Genomic DNA, 19836 nt, shown 5'->3' on the forward strand with positions numbered 1-19836 from the left:
AAGTTTGTATTTATCTTACACAAGAAAGGGATGTTATTTTCTTTTACTTTTGATCTTTGAGACTTCGCTCCTTAAAATTGCCAGTCACTGAGCTGTTCCCAACAATCAACCCCGCCCCGCCCACACACATACAAACACACGCACACACTTCCTTCAAGTGCTGTCCCAATGTATTGCCAGTTAAAACAATAAAAACGGTAACATTATGTTTCTCCAAGGGAGTGACTCAAAGGGTCATTCCACACATTTTCTTGCAGTGAAAGGGCCTTCATTAACGTTGAATGGACTTCCAGCATTAAGTGATAACGTTATCGTAAACATGAATCAGACAAAACTCCACCAAAATACTGCAATAGTGCTACACGAATCCCATGCAATTACGGTAATGAGGATAAGAAGAAGGATATGACTTTGTAGAAAATGTAATTTATGTAGAAATTATGGGTCGATGCTCAAGAGATGTACTGAAATGTACATTATTTCCATCCATCCATTTTCCGATCCAATTTATCGTCACAAGAGTCGCGGGGGTTGCTGGAGCCTATCCCAGCTGTCTTCGGGCAGTAGGCGGGGGACACCCTGAACCGGTAGCCAGCCAATCGCAGGCTACACAGAGACGAACAACCATTCGTGTTCATACCTAGGGACAAGTTTGAGTGTTCGATCAACCTGTCATGTATGTTTTCGGAATGTGGGAGGAAACCGGAGTACCCGGAGAAAACCCACACAGGCACAGAGAGAACATGAAAACTCCGCACAAGAAGGCCGGAGCCGGGATCGAACCCACGACCTCTGCGCTATGAGGTCAACGCACTAACCACGTCAGCACCGGGCCGCCACATTGTTTCCACATTTATTAAATGTGAAATGTATAAGTAAATGGAAAAACTAGTATTTTTCGAATGAGAATTGCTGAAACTTAGGAATACAGTGTTTGCTCTTATATTACAGTTTGCTTATTGCGGATTCACTTCCTCGCATATTTTCCTTTGTAACCATAACTTCATGTACAGCAGGGGTGCCCATTAGGTAGATCCTGATCTACCGGTAGATCTAAGACAGGTCCCAAGTAGATCTGAAGAGTGTCGAGGAGAAAAAAAACAAACAACCATTTGTGTGTCTTTGTACATGTTCGTAACATATTTTTTTGTGTTCATGTACGCTTCACCCTAATCATCCTATCAGTCTCATTTTCACAAAATAAATATTTTAAAAATTTAATAAAGCAGGTAAATGTTGAATTTACGGTCGCGCCTGGTTACGTTACCGGAAGTTGTTAGTGCTCAGCAGTCTGCGATTGCAGCTTGTAATCAGAGCTGTTGCGCTCTATATTTTATCGTCATTCTTCTCATTCAGAGTTTGCTTTGTGTACAATTCACCGAGGGCACGGGCAAAGAATAGGAATCTAGGAGGGTCCAGGGAAGCACTTTAAAATGGTACTTGTGAGCTACGATAGTTAACAGGCTGCAGAAGTGCGTCACATGCCTTAGTTTCAGGCTGTTTCTCATCATGGCGCGTGTGTGTGTGTGTGTGTGTGTGTGTGTGTGTGTGTGTGTGTGTGTGTGTGTGTGTGTGCCTTTGTATTCATGACATCTCAGGACAATTTTATGATAACACACCTTCACAATGAGGACCTGTGGAAAAATGAGGACATTTTTCGCGTCCTCATATTTCCACGCAGTCTACACTACTCTAGAGCTCACGAGGATACTCCCACACCAAAAATAAGTGATGTCCTGAAAGAGCACAATTTTCAGAAATTGTGTGTTTAAGTGTGTTTACTGTAACTTTCGACTCACTTTTCATTTGGAAAACTAGTGGCCAACTTCGGTACTTAACACACTTTTAACACACTTTCAGTGACGTCATTGTGCAGGACCTCAAATGTCATCTTTTTCGGACTGACTCACACATTTTCCCCGCCCTCGTCCTGATAAGTCACATCAATTAGCAGTCACACAAAATCCAACACGTGAAGCAGCCAGACAATCCTACTCTCAAACACGACCACGCGTGGATGACCATCGGGTAAGCAATTCCTTTTCATTTATCTTACCGTAACATAGAAGTTGTTCAATATAACCGTGTTTAACAGTGCCCACCAAAGGTAATATCATTCAATAAGACAGCTAGCTAGCTAGCTAGCTCGATCGTTAGCATGCTAATAAGCTTCCAGTAAAAGTAATGTGGACATGTCCTGCAGGCAAGGTTCTGGAAAACTTTTCTAAATCTTTAACAACCCAGTCTGTGGAACTTGGTTTTGGTACCATATGTTTATTTCAGTGCAGTATTTGTTTTATTCGATTGCAGTTAATTTAAATTAGTTAGTACAGGTAGCCTAATGAAAGCGGGCCAGGCACTTCTAGCATTTACGCTAAGCCCGGTGTATTTACACTGTTTATTCTTGTGCTGATTCAATTGTACACCGTTTCAATGAAAAAAACAAACAAACGTTTGCAATGAAATTATAGCAGAATTCAGCTTTGTTGGTACATTTGGTCAAGACAATATTGTGTTACTCTATTTTAATTTTACATTGTTATCTGCCTGACAAATGGTTTGCCCGAATCTATTAGTCTGACCAGCAAATGTTTGATGAAATGAATTTTTGTATTTTTGAGGAAGAAAATAATATTCCTTTGGCTCAGTACTTTTTGAGCCAAAATAAGTGCTGCCATAATATTGTGCTTGCTTGTCTGGCTGACTTCTTCTCACTTTCCATTGTAGATGTTTACTGGTGGTGATAATGTCACAAAGAAGAACCAGACTGAGCCCTGAATCTGAGGCTGCTCCTTTTATCTGGAGTCAACAAGCCTTGTTTGAAAGCCCAGTGGATCAATGATTATAAAGGTATGCTATCAATCTACCTGCTATCTAATTCTTATGGCTACCGCAAGCATATGACAAGAGCTGCAACCAAAGCCTGTCACAGTGACAGATTTTATTCGTACATTGTATTTACCCCAAAACTGTCACAATAAACAGCATATTTTTTATGCCATTGATCATATTGGAGCAAAAATAATTGAAGTACTTTTGAAGAAAATGTTTAGCAGCCATTATCATTCAATTATTGAGAATATTGTATTGCCATGTAGAACTAGGAATATCTTGGAATGAAAAAATAGAAATAGAAATTATTCGGCTTCTGTTAAAATATTGTGCTTCACCAAATATCACAATTCATAAAAACGCATACAGCCGTAATAGTCGAGGAAAATTAGATGCCTTTAAACTTCCTTCATAATGCTTATTTCACCTGATTGAAGAAGGCTGTGGTAGCTGTTTGACAAATCCACATTTTTATCAGCAATTTGTACTGCCCATCAAAAGTCTCTACTTAGTTGAAAACAACGAATGGTCACCGGAATTATTTTTCAGTCATTACATTGTTTTAGTCTGAAAGAGTATGTTTCGGGTGTTGTCTTTATTATTTGAACTCAGTCATGTCTGTTGTCCTGAAATTGTTAGCTATAAGAGCTGTACAGTGGTAACTACCATAAAGAGCCGGCTTGTGCTGTGTATGAAGTTTAATTTATTCAAAAGTCATGTAACTACGACATATTTCTGACACTCTATGGTTGCTATAATGTTGATTTTCATGATTTCAGTCATGCCCTCATACTTCCCAGTTACTGTAGAATACTTTTTAGAATATTTCTGATACTGTAATGTTGCTGAAAAACCTGAGTGTGATCAGGTGAAATGACTTTTGTCTGGACCTAACACTGGAGAGCCTGTGTTCGAATGTCCCGTAATGGCACCGTAATGGTGTTATGTTGCAGACACCAAGTGACGGGATCTTGACTGAACCTTCTGGAGACCAAGAAGGGAGTGAGAGATCCACTTCATCCTTACAACAGGTTACTACTTCTTATCATGATATACTAGGTTTGAGTTTTCAGCTTTCTTTGACAAACACAGGAGAAGTTATAAATCAGAGGACTCTCCATGATTTCAGTCGTCATTTCCTCATATTTCTTTAGACCTGAAAAACCCGAGTGTGTTTCAGGTGACATGACTTTTGCCTTAACCTAACATCTGGTGAGCCTGCGTTCGAATGTCCCCATATTGCTGTACCACAGAACTGAACAGTGTTAACTTTCTATAGTGTGGTATATTCATCCCAAACTCTCCCGTGAGCAATGTTCAATGATAATTAATGTTTATTCATTTCTTAAATGGTCAGAATGAAGAATGCTGAATATTTTGACACCGTAATGTTATGTTGCAGACACCAAGTGACCTGACTGAACCCTCTGGAGACCATGAATGGAGTGAGATATCCACTTCATTCTTACAACAGGTTACTACTTCTTATCATGATATACTAGGTTTGAGTTTTCAGCTTTCTTTGACAAACACAGGAGAAGTTATAAGTCAGAAACATAGACTCTCCATGATTTCAGTCGTCATGTCCTCATATTTCTTGAGACCTGAAAAACCTGAGTGTGTTTCAGGTGACATGACTTTTGTCTTAACCTAACTCTGGAGAGCCTGTGTTCGAATGTCCCCATATTGCTGTTCCACAGAACTGAACAGTGTTAACTTTCTATAGTGTGGTATATTCATCCCAAACTCTCCCGTGAGCAATGTTCAATGATAATTAATGTTTATTCATTTCTTAACTGGTCAGAATGAAGAATGCTGAATATTCTGACACCGTAATGTTATGTTCCAGACACCAAGTGACCTGACTGAACCCTCTGGAGACCATGAATGGAATGAGAGATCCACTTCATTCTTACAACAGGTTACTACTTCTTATCATGATATACTAGGTTTGAATTTTCAGCTTTCTTTGACAAACACAGGAGAAGTTATAAATCAGAAACATGGACTCTCCATGATTTCAGTCGTCATGTCCTCATATTTCTTTAGACCTGAAAAACCTGAGTGTGTTTCAGGTGTCATGACTTTTGTCTTAACCTAACTCTGGAGAGGCTGTGTCTAAATGTCCCCATATTGCTGTTCCACAGAGAAGAACAGTGTTAACTTTCTATAGTGTGGTACATTATTCCCAAACTCTCCTGTGAGCAATGTTCAATGATAATTAATATTTATTCATTTCTTAACTGGTCAGAATGAAGAATGCTGAAACTTTTGACACCGTAATGTTGTTATGTTGCAGACATCAAGTGACAGGTACCTGACTGAACCCTCTGGAAACCAAGAATGGAGTGAGAGATCCACTTCATCCTTACAACAGGTTACTACTTCTTATCATGATATACTAGGTTTGAATTTTCAATGTTCTTTGACAAACACAGGAGAAGTTATAAATCAGAAACATGGACTCTCCTTGATTTCAGTCGTCATGTCCTCATATTTCTTTAGACCTGAAAAACCCGAGTGTGTTTCAGGTGACATGACTTTTGCCTTAACCTAACATCTGGAGAGCCTGTGTTTGAATGTCCCCATATTGCTGTACTACAGAACTGAACAGTGTTAACTTTCTATAGTGTGGTATATTCATCCCAAACTCTCCCGTGAGCAATGTTCAATGATAATTAATATTTATTCATTTCTTAACTGGTCAAAATGAAAAATGCGGAGTATTTTGACACCGTAATGTTATGTTGCAGACACCAAGTGACCTGACTGAACCCTCTGGAGAACAAGAATGGAGTGAGAGATCCACTTCATCCTTACAACAGGTTACTACTTCTTATCATGATATACTAGGTTTGAGTTTTCAGCTTTCTTTGACAAACACAGGAGAAGTTATAAATCAGAAACATGGACTCTCCATGATTTCAGTCGTCATGTCCTCATATTTCTTGAGACCTGAAAAACCTGAGTGTGTTTCAGGTGACATGACTTTTGTCTTAGCCTAACTCTGGAGAGCCTGTGTTCGAATGTCCCCATATTGCTGTTCCACAGAACTGAACAGTGTTAACTTTCTATAGTGTGGTATATTCATCCCAAACTCTCCCGTGAGCAATGTTCAATGATAATTAATATTTATTCATTTCTTAACTGGTCAGAATGAAGAATGCTGAATATGTTGACACCGTAATGTTATGTTGCAGACACCAAGTGACCTGACTGAACCATCTGGAGACCATGAATGGAATGAGAGATCCACTTCATTCTTACAACAGGTTACTACTTCTTATCATGATATACTAGGTTTGAGTTTTCAGCTTTCTTTGACAAACACAGGAGAAGTTATAAGTCAGAAACATAGACTCTCCATGATTTCAGTCGTCATGTCCTCATATTTCTTCAGACCTGAAAAACCTGAGTGTGTTTCAGGTGACATGACTTTTGTCTTAACCTAACTCTGGAGAGCCTGTGTTCGAATGTCCCCATATTGCTGTTCCACAGAACTGAACAGTGTTAACTTTCTATAGTGTGGTATATTCATCCCAAACTCTCCCGTGAGCAATGTTCAATGATAATTAATATTTATTCATTTCTTAACTGGTCAGAATGAAGAATGCTGAATATTTTGACACTGTGATGTTATGTTGCAGACACCAAGTGACCTGACTGAATCCTCTGGAGACAATGAATGGAGTGAGAGATCCACTTCATTCTTACAACAGGTTACTACTTCTTAACATGATATACTAGGTTTGAGTTTTCAGCTCTCTTTGACAAACACAGGAGAAGTTATAAGTCAGAAACATAGACTCTCCATGATTTCAGTCGTCATGTCCTCATATTTCTTCAGACCTGAAAACCCTGAGTGTGTTTCAGGTGACATGACTTTTGTCTTAACCTAACTCTGGAGAGCCTGTGTTCGAATGTCCCCATATTGCTGTTCCACAGAACTGAACAGTGTTAACTTTCTATAGTGTGGTATATTCATCCCAAACTCTCCTGTGAGCAATGTTCAATGATAATTAATATTTATTCATTTCTTAACTGGTCAAAATGAAGAATGCTGAATATTTTGACACCGTAATGTTATGTTGCAGACACCAAGTGACCTGACTGAACCCTCTGGAGACCATGAATGGAATGATAGATACACTTCATCCTTACAACAGGTTACTACTTCTTGTCATGATATACTTGGTTTGAGTTTTCAGCTTTCTTTGACAAACACAGAAGAAGTTATAAATCAGAAACATGGACTCTCCATGATTTCAGTCGTCATGTCCTCATATTTCTTTAGACCTGAAAAACCGGAGTGTGTTTCAGGTGATATGATTTTTGTCTGGACTTAACTCTGGAGAGCCTGTGTTCGAATGTCCCCATATTGCTGTTACACAGAGCTGAACAGTGTTAACTTTCTATAGTGTCTTATATTAATCCCAAACCCTCCTGTGAGCGATGTTCAATGAATAACAATGTTTATTCATTTATTAACTAATCAGGATGAATAAATTTGAATATTTCTGACACTGCACTGTTGCTATGTTGCAGACACCAAGTGTTCCGATCCTGATGAAACCTTTTGAAGATCAAGAAAGGAGTGGAAGATCCACTTCTTCCTTACAACAGGTTACTACTTCTTATCATGATATACTAGGTTTGAGTTTTCAGCTTTCTTTGACAAACACAGGAGAAGTTATAAATCAGAAACATGGACTCTCCATGATTTCAGTCGTCATGTCCTCATATTTCTTCAGACCTGAAAAACCTGAGTGTGTTTCAGGTGACATGACTTTTGTCTTAACCTAACTCTGGAGAGCCTGTGTTTGAATGTCCCCATATTGCTGTTCCACAGAACTGAACAGTGTTAACTTTCTATAGTGTGGTATATTCATCCCAAACTCTCCCGTGAGCAATGTTCAATGATAATTAATGTTTATTCATTTCTTAACTGGTCAGAATGAAGAATGCTGAATATTTTGACACCGTAATGTTATGTTCCAGACACCAAGTGACCTGACTGAACCCTCTGGAGACCATGAATGGAATGAGAGATCCACTTCATTCTTACAACAGGTTACTACTTCTTATCATGATATACTAGGTTTGAGTTTTCAGCTTTCTTTGACAAACACAGGAGAAGTTATAAGTCAGAAACATAGACTCTCCATAATTTCAGTCGTCATGTCCTCATATTTCTTCAGACCTGAAAAACCTGAGTGTGTTTCAGGTGACATGACTTTTGTCTTAACCTAACTCTGGAGAGCCTGTGTTCGAATGTCCCCATATTGCTGTTCCACAGAACTGAACAGTGTTAACTTTCTATAGTGTGGTATATTCATCCCGAACTCTCCCGTGAGCAATGTTCAATGATAATTAATATTTATTCATTTCTTAACTGGTCAAAATGAAGAATGCTGAATATTTTGACACCGTAATGTTATGTTGCAGACACCAAGTGACCTGACTGAACCCTCTGGAGACCATGAATGGAATGATAGATACACTTCATCCTTACAACAGGTTACTACTTCTTGTCATGATATACTAGGTTTGAGTTTTCAGCTTTCTTTGACAAACACAGGAGAAGTTATAAATCAGAAACATGGACTCTCCATGATTTCAGTCGTCATGTCCTCATATTTCTTTGGACCTGAAAAACCGGAGTGTGTTTCAGGTGATATGATTTTTGTCTGGACTTAACTCTGGAGAGCCTGTGTTCGAATGTCCCCATATTGCTGTTACACAGAGCTGAACAGTGTTAACTTTCTATAGTGTCTTATATTAATCCCAAACCCTCCTGTGAGCGATGTTCAATGAATAACAATGTTTATTCATTTATTAACTAATCAGGATGAATAAATTTGAATATTTCTGACACTGCACTGTTGCTATGTTGCAGACACCAAGTGTTCCGATCCTGATGAAACCTTTTGAAGATCAAGAAAGGAGTGGAAGATCCACTTCTTCCTTACAACAGGTTACTACGTCTTATCATTATATACTAGGTTTGAGTTTTCAGCTTTCTTTGACAAACACAGGAGAAGTTATAAATCAGAAACATGGACTCTCCATGATTTCAGTCGTCATGTCCTCATATTTCTTCAGACCTGAAAAACCTGAGTGTGTTTCAGGTGACATGACTTTTGTCTTAACCTAACTCTGGAGAGCCTGTGTTCGAATGTCCCCATATTGCTGTTCCACAGAACTGAACAGTGTTAACTTTCTATAGTGTGGTATATTCATCCCAAACTCTCCCGTGAGCAATGTTCAATGATAATTAATGTTTATTCATTTTTTAACTGGTCAGAATGAAGAATGCTGAATATTTTGACACCGTAATGTTATGTTCCAGACACCAAGTGACCTGACTGAACCCTCTGGAGACCATGAATGGAATGAGAGATAAATTCTCAAAATTCTCAAATTTTCAAAATTCTCATTATTTCCTGGAATATCTTATTTTGATTATTTTATTTTTCCATTTTTAATAAATAATGCCTTCTTTTACAGGTGGGAATAAGAGACGCACGTGGACAGATTATGAAGTGAAGGCTGTTGAGCGACATATGTTTGATTTCATAACAAGCCATAAAGTTTCAGGTAAAACGAGCTGTGAGTCCTGTCTCCACGCAGAGCCAGCAGCTCTGAACGACAGAGGCTGGGTGTCCATCAAAAACTACATCCACAACAGGATATAACTGCATTAAAAAGGGAAATGAATGGCTAGTCCATTGAAATGCGAGCACGTCTGGGTACATTTCAGTTCAAGTTAACTAAAGCAATAGCAATGGTGCATTTAGGGTGGGATGGTCAATTATGGATTTCATATTTGTTGTTGGATACTGTGTTTCACGTTTGTTGTTTCATGATCTTCAAGAGCAATTTGGAAAATCCTTGAAGATGTATGAACATGTAAATTATACTGTATATCAGGCATGCTCCGATCTGGGCCTGGAGAGCCACTGTCGTGCCTGTTTTCCAGCTCTCCCGGCTGCATCACACCTGTTTCAGATGATCAGTTCATCAGTCAGCTCTGATGCAGCATTAGAACATCCTGGGAGAGCTGGAAAACAAAAAGACAGCGGCCCTTGAGGACCGACCTTGGACACTCCTGCTGTATATAAACGTACGTACGATATACAAACTTCTCACAAAAGATAGGCTTATTAGGTTTGAGGTGATATTTTGGAAAAACCCTAAAACATTTGAATTCATCCTATTTCAAGAATTTCAATACTTTTTGAAAAGTTGCTTTTGTCTAACGGTAGCTAAAGAAGTTGCTACACACATGGCACAATATATGGCCAGATTCATTAAAAATTCTTCATCGCAGTATTCACATTTTGACATAATCTTCTTCAGTTCAAACAACCCTCATCTATTGCAGTGCTTTGTGTCATGGAGAGGAGGTGGCATGTTTTCTGTGTTCATAATTTCATATTGTCAGCAATTAAAAAATAAGAAAGTGGACTGACCACATATTTAACCGTCTCTTCTTCTTCACAGCTTATTTTACCATCTTGTATTATTAATGTGAATATTTGAGGGATGACGGGTATAACGACTGTTTGGCACATTCGCCTCACAGTTCAGCAATTGATATTTGAATGTTTGAATCTGGGCATCCTTCCTTTGTAGAGTTCTCCCCATGCCTGAGCATGACAATTGGACACATGTGCCTAACATATACTGTTGGTATGTAACATGAGTCAATTTAAAAATACACACTTTACTCTTAGCTGGTCTTCATAAGTCATATATACTTGAAAATGATGTGTATCCAGGGGGCTCAAAATTCACAAAAACATGAAATGGTAGTGTGTTTGAGGTGACTGTCTCCATAATACACAAAAACCTGTCAATGTCCTCATATGTAGTAGTTTTGTCATAAATCAAAAAAAAATTACGTCCTAGCCAAAATCTGAGTAGATGGCTGTCTTCCTGATTTTTTTTCATGGTTACCATATTTTTTTGGAGCCTGTAGGACCACGGGAAAGGCATGTACCCATATGTCGGGTGAACAAACGGACGTCCTGAAAATGCACCAAAACACGTATGTGTGTGTGTGTGTGTGTGTGTGTGTGTGTGTGTGTGTGCGCGCGCACACGTCGGTAAGGGTAGATCCCGTGAGGTTAGTTGATCGAAAAGTTGATCTTCGATCCGAAAAGTTTGGGCACCCCTGATGTACAGGTATTGCCTTTTTACCTTGCTATTTTGCCCCGTTTTCTCGCTGTTTTCATTCATTTCATTCACAGTCTGACCAGTCAATAAAATATTGATTTTTATTATTTAGGGGGTGGGGGGTTTATAAAAACGAAGTCCCTAAACATTAGACAGCTCGTTGACTATAATCAGTAGCTCCATATTTCTTCAGCATTTTAAGATCAACAATTGTTTAGAAGGCTGGGAACCATATGGGGGGAGGGGGTGGTAATGGCTTAAGAGACGTATAAGTAACCCCCAACGATAAGATCAAATAATTAAATAATTATAAAGAAAGGTCAATCTCTACTTCTCGGAAATTCACTTATTGTGGGCGTGGCATGGAACGCGTCACCACCCAAAAAAATGAAGGACCGTCATACTGTGAAGTTGGAATTTGAGATAGATACGTTTAAGCAATCGTTTGATTGACATATAAATGAGCTCAGGAGTTTAAATATAATAACAAAATACATACTGCATATTTTATCACCGAATTGTTGCACGCATGCGCAGTGGAGATTTTTGGCGCGGACATGGTCGCTTGTGCATATTGGTTTACCAGATTTGTCTCTTGTTCCTTTCCAAGAACATAAACTAGCAATTGGCCAATAATTACAGCTATTAGGCACAACCGTGATCACATTAATGTGTTTACTTTGTTGCGTTGCCTCAGCGCTGGACGTCGCCGCATTAAACTCCACGGTGTCCTAGTTGAGAAGCAGTCCGCCTTTTTCATGTCCCCTTCCACTAAATTCCTTAACACAGAAAGACAAAAACGTCCACCTCCTTGTTCAGTGGTGGCTAGCGTTTCTTGCCGTCCAGAAGTGTTAAAATGTCGCTTGTTTTTGTCAAATTATTATCCGTTACACATGTAAAACACAACTAAAACTACAGAATTCATCGACTGTTTGTGTGTCGCTTAAACACTTGCGTTTAAAACAGGCACTTCGGGGGGCAACCATAAAATGTGTCAAGGGTCCTGGGTGACTACCACTCTTTTTTTGGTATTTTTCACGCAATTAATGCATGGTCGTGACCTAGAAGTGTTTTGCGTGCAAATTAGAAAAATTCTAATTACGTCCTCACTTATCGCAGGACAGAGAAGCTTTTTGACTTTCCTCGTCACAATGTATATCCGTCGCAGGTGTGCTGTGCCATCTGGCGGACAAAATGAGGCACGGCCGTGGATTCGATTTACTGAACTACTTAAAGGCAAAATATAGAATCTATGCTCGTCTACTAATTAAAGTATTACTATTTAATTTTTTTTTAATGAAGTGCATTCATATTGAAAAGTACAGTTCAGCTGGTTGTAGTTGTACAGCTGCGATGGCCGAGTGGTTAAGGCGTTGGACTTGAAATCCAATGGGATCTTCCCGCGCAGGTTCGAACCCTGCTCGCAGCGTATAAATTATCTTGATGTGGTTAACAAACTTTTTGTACTATAAAAATGATTTTCGATAAGAAATCCTTTCAACAACTTGTTTTCATAACATTACAACTTTGTTTCTCGTGCTGTCACTATCATATGCCTACATCATGGTAAAATAACAATTTAATGTAAAATTCAGTTAGTTCATCTAGTACAGTATTTTAAACGTGTAACAGTTGTTACCTTGACTAAGAATTGGATCAAAGTAATAAACCAGGTATAATTCTAGAAAATGTTGTCGTTTGTTATTTCCACCTGTTCCAATAAATAAACAATAATACCAAAGAAGAGGACTCCGCCTGAAAAAGAAACATGAATAAATATGAAAGTGATATTATTTGATTTTAACGTTGACTGAAATTGTGAGGATTTAAAAAGCAAAAGCAGAAATTTTACAGAATTACATATTTTTAAGAAAAAAATAAATGCTGCACCCCACATAAACATGAAATGCTGCGTATTTATAAAATAGTGATTATTTCATTTATTACATTGCAGGAGGTAGTACATAAACATTGTACATCTAATAAAGATGAGCAGAAAAAATACTGAATTAAAAAAAAAGAGTTAAAATGAATGTAGCGGCTGCAATGTAGCCCAAATAATAACAAGTAGCTGAGTAAATTTGAATACTGTACAGAGATTTTCATTTACCATTGTTTAGATACAATGAACACCTTACCCCAAATAAAAATTGACCATAAATTGTGATTAGAGGAAATATGGTACAGAGTCAAATATTTTACATTGGGTTCGACAAGTAAGTGTCTCCACTTAAATTAATCACTTGAGCGAAAGAGGCAAGTGTGGGGGCAAAAAAAAAGTTTTATTGAAACGCTGTTCCAGATATGAACACAAGTCATCAATTGCTGACGTGCAACAACAAAGGGAGAAAACAAAAATATGGATTTGACTCACATTTCCTTGACTTTTTTTCCCCTCTTTCAACATCACCACTGCTCTCAAGCAACCCTTCTCTCTCAACCATCAAAAACTGAAACATGCATCTCCCTCTTAAGATTTGCATTTCCCTTCCCACGTTCCATATCGAATACATATGAGTCAACACATTTGCATATGAATCTTCAATTAAACCCACATCCGTTTGCATCCTCACTCTGAAAATAACAATAACAGTCATATAAAACATCTATACATATACTATACATTCATTCCTATACAGAGAAGAGACAGTGAAACTAAAGCAGTCCGTTCCAGAAGGGAGGCTGGCACGTCTTTCAGCCTGCTTGGAAAACACAAGAGAAAAAACAAGTCACGCCCCGGAAACAGCAGCATTTACAGCAACAACCTACCTACCTACCTTGCTACTCAATTTACCTATTGATCAACCATTTATACCGAGTAAATACTCACAGACTACTCACCAACTTACAAACTGTTTCCTATTTACATAATTACCGAGGTAACTGCACACCTACCTACCGAAGCACAAACCTGTTACCTTCCAACCACCAAATCATTCATTCATTCATTCATATTCCTAACCGCTTGATCCTCACTAGGGTCGCGGGGGGTGCTGGAGCCTATGCCAGCTGTCTCCGGGCAGTAGGCGGGGGACACCCTGAATCGGTTGCCAGCCAATCGCAGGGCACACAGAAACGAACAACCATTCGCACTCACACTCACACCTCGGGACAATTTAGAGTGTTCAATCAGCCTGCCATGCATATTTTTGGAATGTGGGAGGAAACCGGAGCACCCGGAGAAAACCCACGCAGGCCCGGGGAGAACATGCAAACTCCACACAGGGAGGCCGGAGCTGGAATCAAACCCGGTACCTCTGCACTGTGAAGCCGACGTGCTAACCACTGGCCTACCGGGCCGCCCACCACCAAATCAATGAATACTATTTTTGTTTATTATTATTATTTTATTTTATTTTATTTCATTACTTTTCTACTCATATGGCACAGTGTTCAGGATATTGTATAGGTGGGAGGGCAGTAATTGTAACCCGTTTTACAGGGATGTCAATGTATGTATGTACTATTTTGATGCCCGGAACTGTGGTTCTATGTACTTAAACACGTGACCATGTTTTTCTTTTTTCTAACTGTTTGAAAAAATTCAATAAAAAGTTTAATAACAAATCAATGAATACGACCTACTTTCCGACCGACCAACTAATTACTGACCGACTTACAGAATGTAACTACAGTACTTACCTATCTTCCAACTAAAAACATTTAACATATATTTATTTACCAGCCAAGCAGCCCGCTTTGCACACATAATCACCTACCTATTCCACATAAATTCTTGCCTACGTTGCTATATAGTTAACTACCTACCAATCTACATACTTACAAACTCATCTACCATCTACCCTCCAACTAAACCCTGCAAAGAAAACACCTGCTTACATATCAATCCACCTACCTACGTAACTACCTACCTCCTTAGATAGAATGCTGAAGAAACTTTCAACCTTCTTGGCCTTACCAACTCACAACTTTTCAACCTACCAACCAACTAAATACTTGCTGACTGACCTGCTTCTACACTCTACCTAACCAACGTTACAATATGTGTTATGGCCGAAGTAAAAATAACACACATACGGCCCCACCCGTCGCTATGCGGTTCTGACGAGAAAGGGCAGCTACCACATCGCGAGCTGTGTTTATATAATTGGTGTTGATCGGAAGCCGAGAGAATTTGACTTGTCACTCTTGCCGTGTCCTATAAAAAGCTTGCTGAACCCGCCGCCACCCGCCTTCTTGATATTCAGCAGCAGCTGAAGGCATCGAAACTCGTCTGAGGCTGTCCTTGGGTCCTCAGTCGCACTTTCTCTCTGCCTACTTAACTACCTATCAACACATTCAAAACACTGACCAACCCACTCCGATACATGCCTTTTAATACTCACTCTACTTTTCAACTTCACGACTTACCTACCACGCTGCTTCATAAAATTAAGTATACTGAAGAGTCGGATTCTTTTCACTTCTATTCATGACAGTTAAGCATTTACAATGGGAACAGTTTGTCAGGGAGTGTATTATAAATGGATGTGTCCTTTTTTGTGTAGACCACTGGATATGAAACGGGGGACTCACTTCCTTTTCACCTGTGCTCAACCACAAAGCTCATGGTCGTCCCATCAAACGAGGGCGGGGCAATAATCCGCGGCCCTTGCTGAGACGTGATGCTGATGACCGGCTGCTTGCCTGCGGGAAGGCCTTGCTGCAGTCTGGCGACGTTGACCACATTGGAGGTCCCCGACGCCGCCTTCCCAGTGGTCATGTAAAAGGGGGTCTCCATGTACATGCCCTCGGGTTGGTGGGGCGCCGCCTTCTCCCCGCTCTCCGCCAACATCTGCGGCTGCACCAGCGTCCGGGTCGATATCAGCGGGGGCGACGTCATGAAACCAGGGTAGATCATGTAGGTGTGGCCGTATGCGGCAGGACCCAGGGCCAAAGGAGAGATCGGCATGGGGACGGGGGTCATGGGAGGTTGGGGCACGGGTACCTCGACGAAGTGGCCCGTTTCGGGGTCGAAAAGGCGTCGTGTTGATGGTTGAACAGGGGTGTCTACCAGGTAGTAGCTTCCACTGGTGGGATCCAGGAGCATCTTCTTCTGTGTGGCCTGAAATGGGTCTAGCAGAGGTGCGGGGGTGATCGCAGGGGAGAAACAATACACCTGCGGCTGATTTGCTGACATTCCCAAGGGTATGGAGTGATAAATGGTCGCGGGGGGTACATCGGGGGAGGGGGTTGCCATAGCAGCATTGGGGCTTCTCTGGGACTTCTCCTCCTGACTTTTAGTGCCTGACGGAGGGACGTGCAAAGGAAGATTGGTTGGATGGGACCGGCTGGTAAACACAGACGAACCCTCTTCACTTCCGTTTCCATGAGCCTTGACTGGAATTGTTAGGTAGTCCTCATGATCAGAGTTCCGCTCCATGACCAGAATTTCTTTGGACTCGCCGTGTGTCTTTGTCGGGTAGACTGGTAATTTTGGGGCAAACGTTTTGGTGTTGCAAGACACAGGCCCAGAGTCGTTCAGCTGCGGCGTCTTCGTGCTCACACCCACGGTAACCCCCGCAGACGCCTTGAAGCTGGAACTCACAGGAGGGGCCGTCAATCTGGCTTTGAGGCGGTGGTCTGGGTCGGCAGCAGTCCTCAGCCAGCACTCAGCTGCCACTGCCGGTGGTGTCTTGTTCAAGCTGGGGTACGACTCGCTTCTTACTATTTCGCCTCTGAGCGCTTCCTCTTCACTGTTCTCCTCACTCGCAATCATTGAGAGTACGTGGCTGTCCATCACGGGCCGCGGCTCATTTTTCCTTTTCCATTCGTTTTTGTCAAACACATAAAGCTGCTCCATTGTTTTCACCGCTGCCTGAAGCTTTTCCAAAGCCACCTGGTTCGACATTTGTTGCTTGTCCGTAACCTCGGGCAGTTTTTCTTTCTTTGAAGCCAATCTGCTTTCGATCCTTAAACTCATCTCCTCGAGGGGGTTATCTATGATCCCTGGGGGAGCCTTCCCCGCCAATTTTTGTATTGCTGAACTTTTGGTGCCCTCTGGAGATGATCTCTCTTGAGATAAGTCAGATTTTGCGCTGTTTGTATTCACCGACTGGCATTTTATCACAATGGGGGAAACAGATGTAGGACCTTCACAGTCTTGGTGGCTGTCAGCGGTGGCAAAATTGGATTTATGATCCAATGAAACAAAGTGATAGGAGCTTTTAACCAATTTACGCACATCTCTAACTTGGTGTATGGGCGTCTGCAGCTTCCCTTTACCTTCTCGAATGTCTCGCACCATAAAATGTGGCACTTTATCTGAGGACTCACCCTTCAAAGCTCCAGTCAAGACCCCTTGGCCTTTGGAGTCATCGGTTCTGCTCAAACTGGTCGCGTTACAGCCCTGGAGATTAATTTTAATTTCCGGAGATTTGGACGCGGCGACGTTCCTGGTGTCTGTCGTGTTTAAAGTGTGGTCGGATCCGAGACCCCTCTCCGGCTCTGCGTCACTGACTACGCATTGGATGTTTGGCACGAATAAATGTGACATTTTAGTCTGTTTGCTTCCGCTCGCCGAGTACCAATCCCCCATTCCCTCTGAAGGTGGCATCTCTCCTGGGATTTTTTGTTTTTTATGATCCTGCGGAAACTGTAGCTCCTCATTCCTCCAGCATCTGAAGGCGCTATTTTGGCTGCGAAGCAAAGTCCCCATGGATGCTTCCATCGCAATCCTTTTAGCATCCATTGCCTTAGCCGGCGCCTCGGAATGAGTGTCTTGCACCAGAGAGTCGCGTCTCGAGCCGCAGTCCATCATGTCGGCCAAGTCCTCCGTGCTGTCGGAGTTGCTCTCAGAGAGTTTGGAACTCTGTCTTTGCATCCCCTTGCCCCTGTGGCTGTCCCCCTTGTGGTGGGGTTCCCTCATCTCCCCCCTTTCCATCCGGCGCTCCTGCTCAAACTGCATCTTTTTGGAAAGCACATTCTGAATCACGCTGGACGCGAAGATGGCTTTCTTGTGGCTGCCCTCCATGCTTTTCGACTTAGCAGTGGCCCCTCTGCCTCTGCCGCCCTGCATACTGTTAACGGTAACCTCATCCGTGGAACGTGATCCCGATCCCATGGGGTTTGGAGCAACGCTAGCGCGCCCTTCTCCGGCAGACATGCCCGATTTTACGTTGCAGCGAAAATTCAGGGTCTCTGTGAGCCGTATCACTCCGCTGTGCCCTTGACCAAATTTCCTCATGAATTCTATTTTCTTAGTAGACGACCTACTGCAAGGAGCTCCATTCCCATTCAGCTGCTCGGCAAAATCGGTGCTACTTTCCCCCCTTTCAGCTGTCGGCTGGGAAACAAGACTCTGGCTCAAATTGGAGTACTTCAGGTCTACAAACGTAGACCATCTGTTGATCCCGCATTCAGATGTGGAAGACTCACTGGAGGTGCCGAAGTTGATGGCATCCAAGTAAGGATAAGCCAGGCTCTTGAAGGTTCTGGCCGTCAGGTTGCGCACCTCTTTGTCAGCGTCGTCCAGCTCACTAGAAGCACAACTGGAATACTCGGCGCTTTCCTTTGCCTGCAATTTGCCGTCTGGTGCAGGAATGACACCTTTTGCCCTATTACGCAGCCCCTCAAAGTTCACATCCACTCCCCCCACCGCAGAGGGGCTCGTATCGCTCGCGTCTTTGGCATGATAAACAACATTTTCTTGGATCGGGTCATTTATAGCCCGGGAAGTGGTTTTGATTGACAGGTGGACCTGTCCACCAGCCTCGCCACAAGCGGCAAACTGCGAGGACGGATCACTTTCACGCAAACTGCTGATCGCCACGTCCCCCTCCCTCTTCATCATCAGCACCCCATTGCAGTCGAACGAGGCGTAATCTACAAAGGAGAACACCTGCTGGCCGTCCTCCATGTCCCACGTGGACGAGGAGGAGGAGCCGGCGCCCGGGTCCGAGTCGCCGTCGTGGCCGTCGGACAGCTCCGAGAGCCGGATAGCGTGCGTGGTGATGTAATGAGACTCATCCTCGGTCAGCACAGTCACATCGTCGTCCTCCTCCTCTTCCTCGCACTGGTCGGAATCTGTTTCAATGCCCAAATCGGACATTTGTCGACCCACGTCTTCTAGCTCCCGATTCAAATGGTCCAACTCAGTCGACTTCCCGTCGGAATCTACGATCTGGAGGAGATCCGTCACCTCTCGCAGGGTGGTAGGCTGCGGCGGAGGAGTCACCGCGTGGCTTCGCTCAATCTTCATAGCTTCAGCGGGGAGTGAGAGCACCCCGGTGTGCTGCTGTTGCAGACGGCGTGGCGTGCTAAACACCCCCCGACCCCATTCCAGCTGACATGGAAGAGTATAAAAAAGGGGTGAGACATTATTAACTCCTGTCTGGGCCACATGATACTGTAAGATGTGAACCAATGACAGGCCTTACTCAAAATTAACTCATCCATTCATGTTGTTCTCAAGCCGTACAGGCAAAATCGGACTAAATTAATCACTCCTTTGTTAACAGTAACATATGTGAAAAATGACATCATAAATGTCTTGAGTGCCTTGGCCTTTTCCTGGGTTACGTCGGTCATATTCAACGTAAATGAATGGAAGTCAATGGAAGTCTTAACCCTCGGTGGAAAAACAACCAATATGCTGCTGTTTACCGAGGCATTAAATTGTGGAACTCATATTTGGTTGCCTGTATGAATGTATTATACTGCCCCCCGATGGCCAAGGCACTGAATTTTAGGGGGTACAGCCCAAAAAGCGCTAAAGTCCGAAGCTAATAGCAGAGTAGAAATTGGTGTCAGGGAAGACATCTACTCATTATAAGATTGTTGCATGTTACAGAGTAGCAAATTTCGCCCGGGTTGTTAGTGCTACTT

General features: G+C 42.0%; 2 protein-coding genes, 1 long non-coding RNA gene and 1 other non-coding gene across 10 annotated transcripts; 2 read left to right on the forward strand and 2 right to left on the reverse strand.

The window, feature by feature from the left end:
• The first annotated feature begins 1911 nt into the window (after positions 1-1911).
• Positions 1912-9438, forward strand: LOC127609341 (cell surface glycoprotein 1-like). 7 transcript variants are annotated; one of them, XM_052079180.1, is made up of 7 exons: positions 1912-2850; positions 3786-3863; positions 4235-4306; positions 4682-4753; positions 6927-6998; positions 7378-7455; positions 9182-9438. In XM_052079180.1, the coding sequence occupies exons 1-7, from the start codon at positions 2839-2841 to the stop codon at positions 9233-9235; spliced, it is 438 nt and encodes a 145-aa protein (XP_051935140.1). In that variant the 5' UTR covers positions 1912-2838; the 3' UTR covers positions 9236-9438. The 7 variants fall into 7 exon arrangements, 6 of the variants coding, with proteins under 6 accessions (XP_051935140.1, XP_051935158.1, XP_051935149.1 ...); XM_052079198.1 differs by lacking the exon at positions 7378-7455 and adding an exon at positions 8729-8806; XM_052079189.1 differs by lacking the exons at positions 4682-4753; positions 6927-6998; positions 7378-7455 and adding exons at positions 7831-7902; positions 8278-8349; positions 8729-8806.
• On the reverse strand, positions 4747-9335 carry LOC127609373 (uncharacterized). The gene is made up of 3 exons (XR_007964549.1): positions 9194-9335; positions 7586-7842; positions 4747-4883 (listed from the first exon to the last, which is right to left on the reverse strand). It is a non-coding gene; the product is annotated as an uncharacterized LOC127609373 (long non-coding RNA).
• A 2919-nt stretch (positions 9439-12357) lies between the features above and the next one.
• Positions 12358-12439, forward strand: trnas-uga (transfer RNA serine (anticodon UGA)). The gene has a single exon. It is a non-coding gene; the product is annotated as a tRNA-Ser (tRNA).
• Positions 12440-13271: 832 nt separating this feature from the next.
• On the reverse strand, positions 13272-19502 carry c1h4orf54 (chromosome 1 C4orf54 homolog). The gene is made up of 2 exons (XM_052079081.1): positions 15547-19502; positions 13272-13712 (listed from the first exon to the last, which is right to left on the reverse strand). Exon 1 carries the CDS (start codon positions 19208-19210, stop codon positions 15554-15556), a length of 3657 nt encoding a protein of 1218 aa, XP_051935041.1. The 5' UTR covers positions 19211-19502; the 3' UTR covers positions 13272-13712; positions 15547-15553.
• Between the last annotated feature and the right edge of the window lie 334 nt (positions 19503-19836).

The sequence above is a fragment of the Hippocampus zosterae genome, chromosome 1 (assembly GCF_025434085.1).
Source record: "Hippocampus zosterae strain Florida chromosome 1, ASM2543408v3, whole genome shotgun sequence".
NCBI classification, from domain to species: Eukaryota; Metazoa; Chordata; class Actinopteri; order Syngnathiformes; family Syngnathidae; genus Hippocampus; species Hippocampus zosterae.

Excerpts from the sequence above, each read along its gene's own strand:
- LOC127609341 (XM_052079180.1), top strand. Across the intron at positions 3,864-4,234 it reads CCACTTCATCCTTACAACAG|ACACCAAGTGACCTGACTGA; the intron begins GTTACTACTTCT and ends GTTATGTTGCAG. Across the intron at positions 7,456-9,181 it reads CCACTTCTTCCTTACAACAG|ACACCAAGTGACCTGACTGA; the intron begins GTTACTACTTCT and ends GTTATGTTCCAG.
- c1h4orf54 (XM_052079081.1), bottom strand. The coding sequence starts at position 19,210 with ATGAAGATTGAGCGAAGCCACGCGGTGACTCCTCCGCCGCAGCCTACC.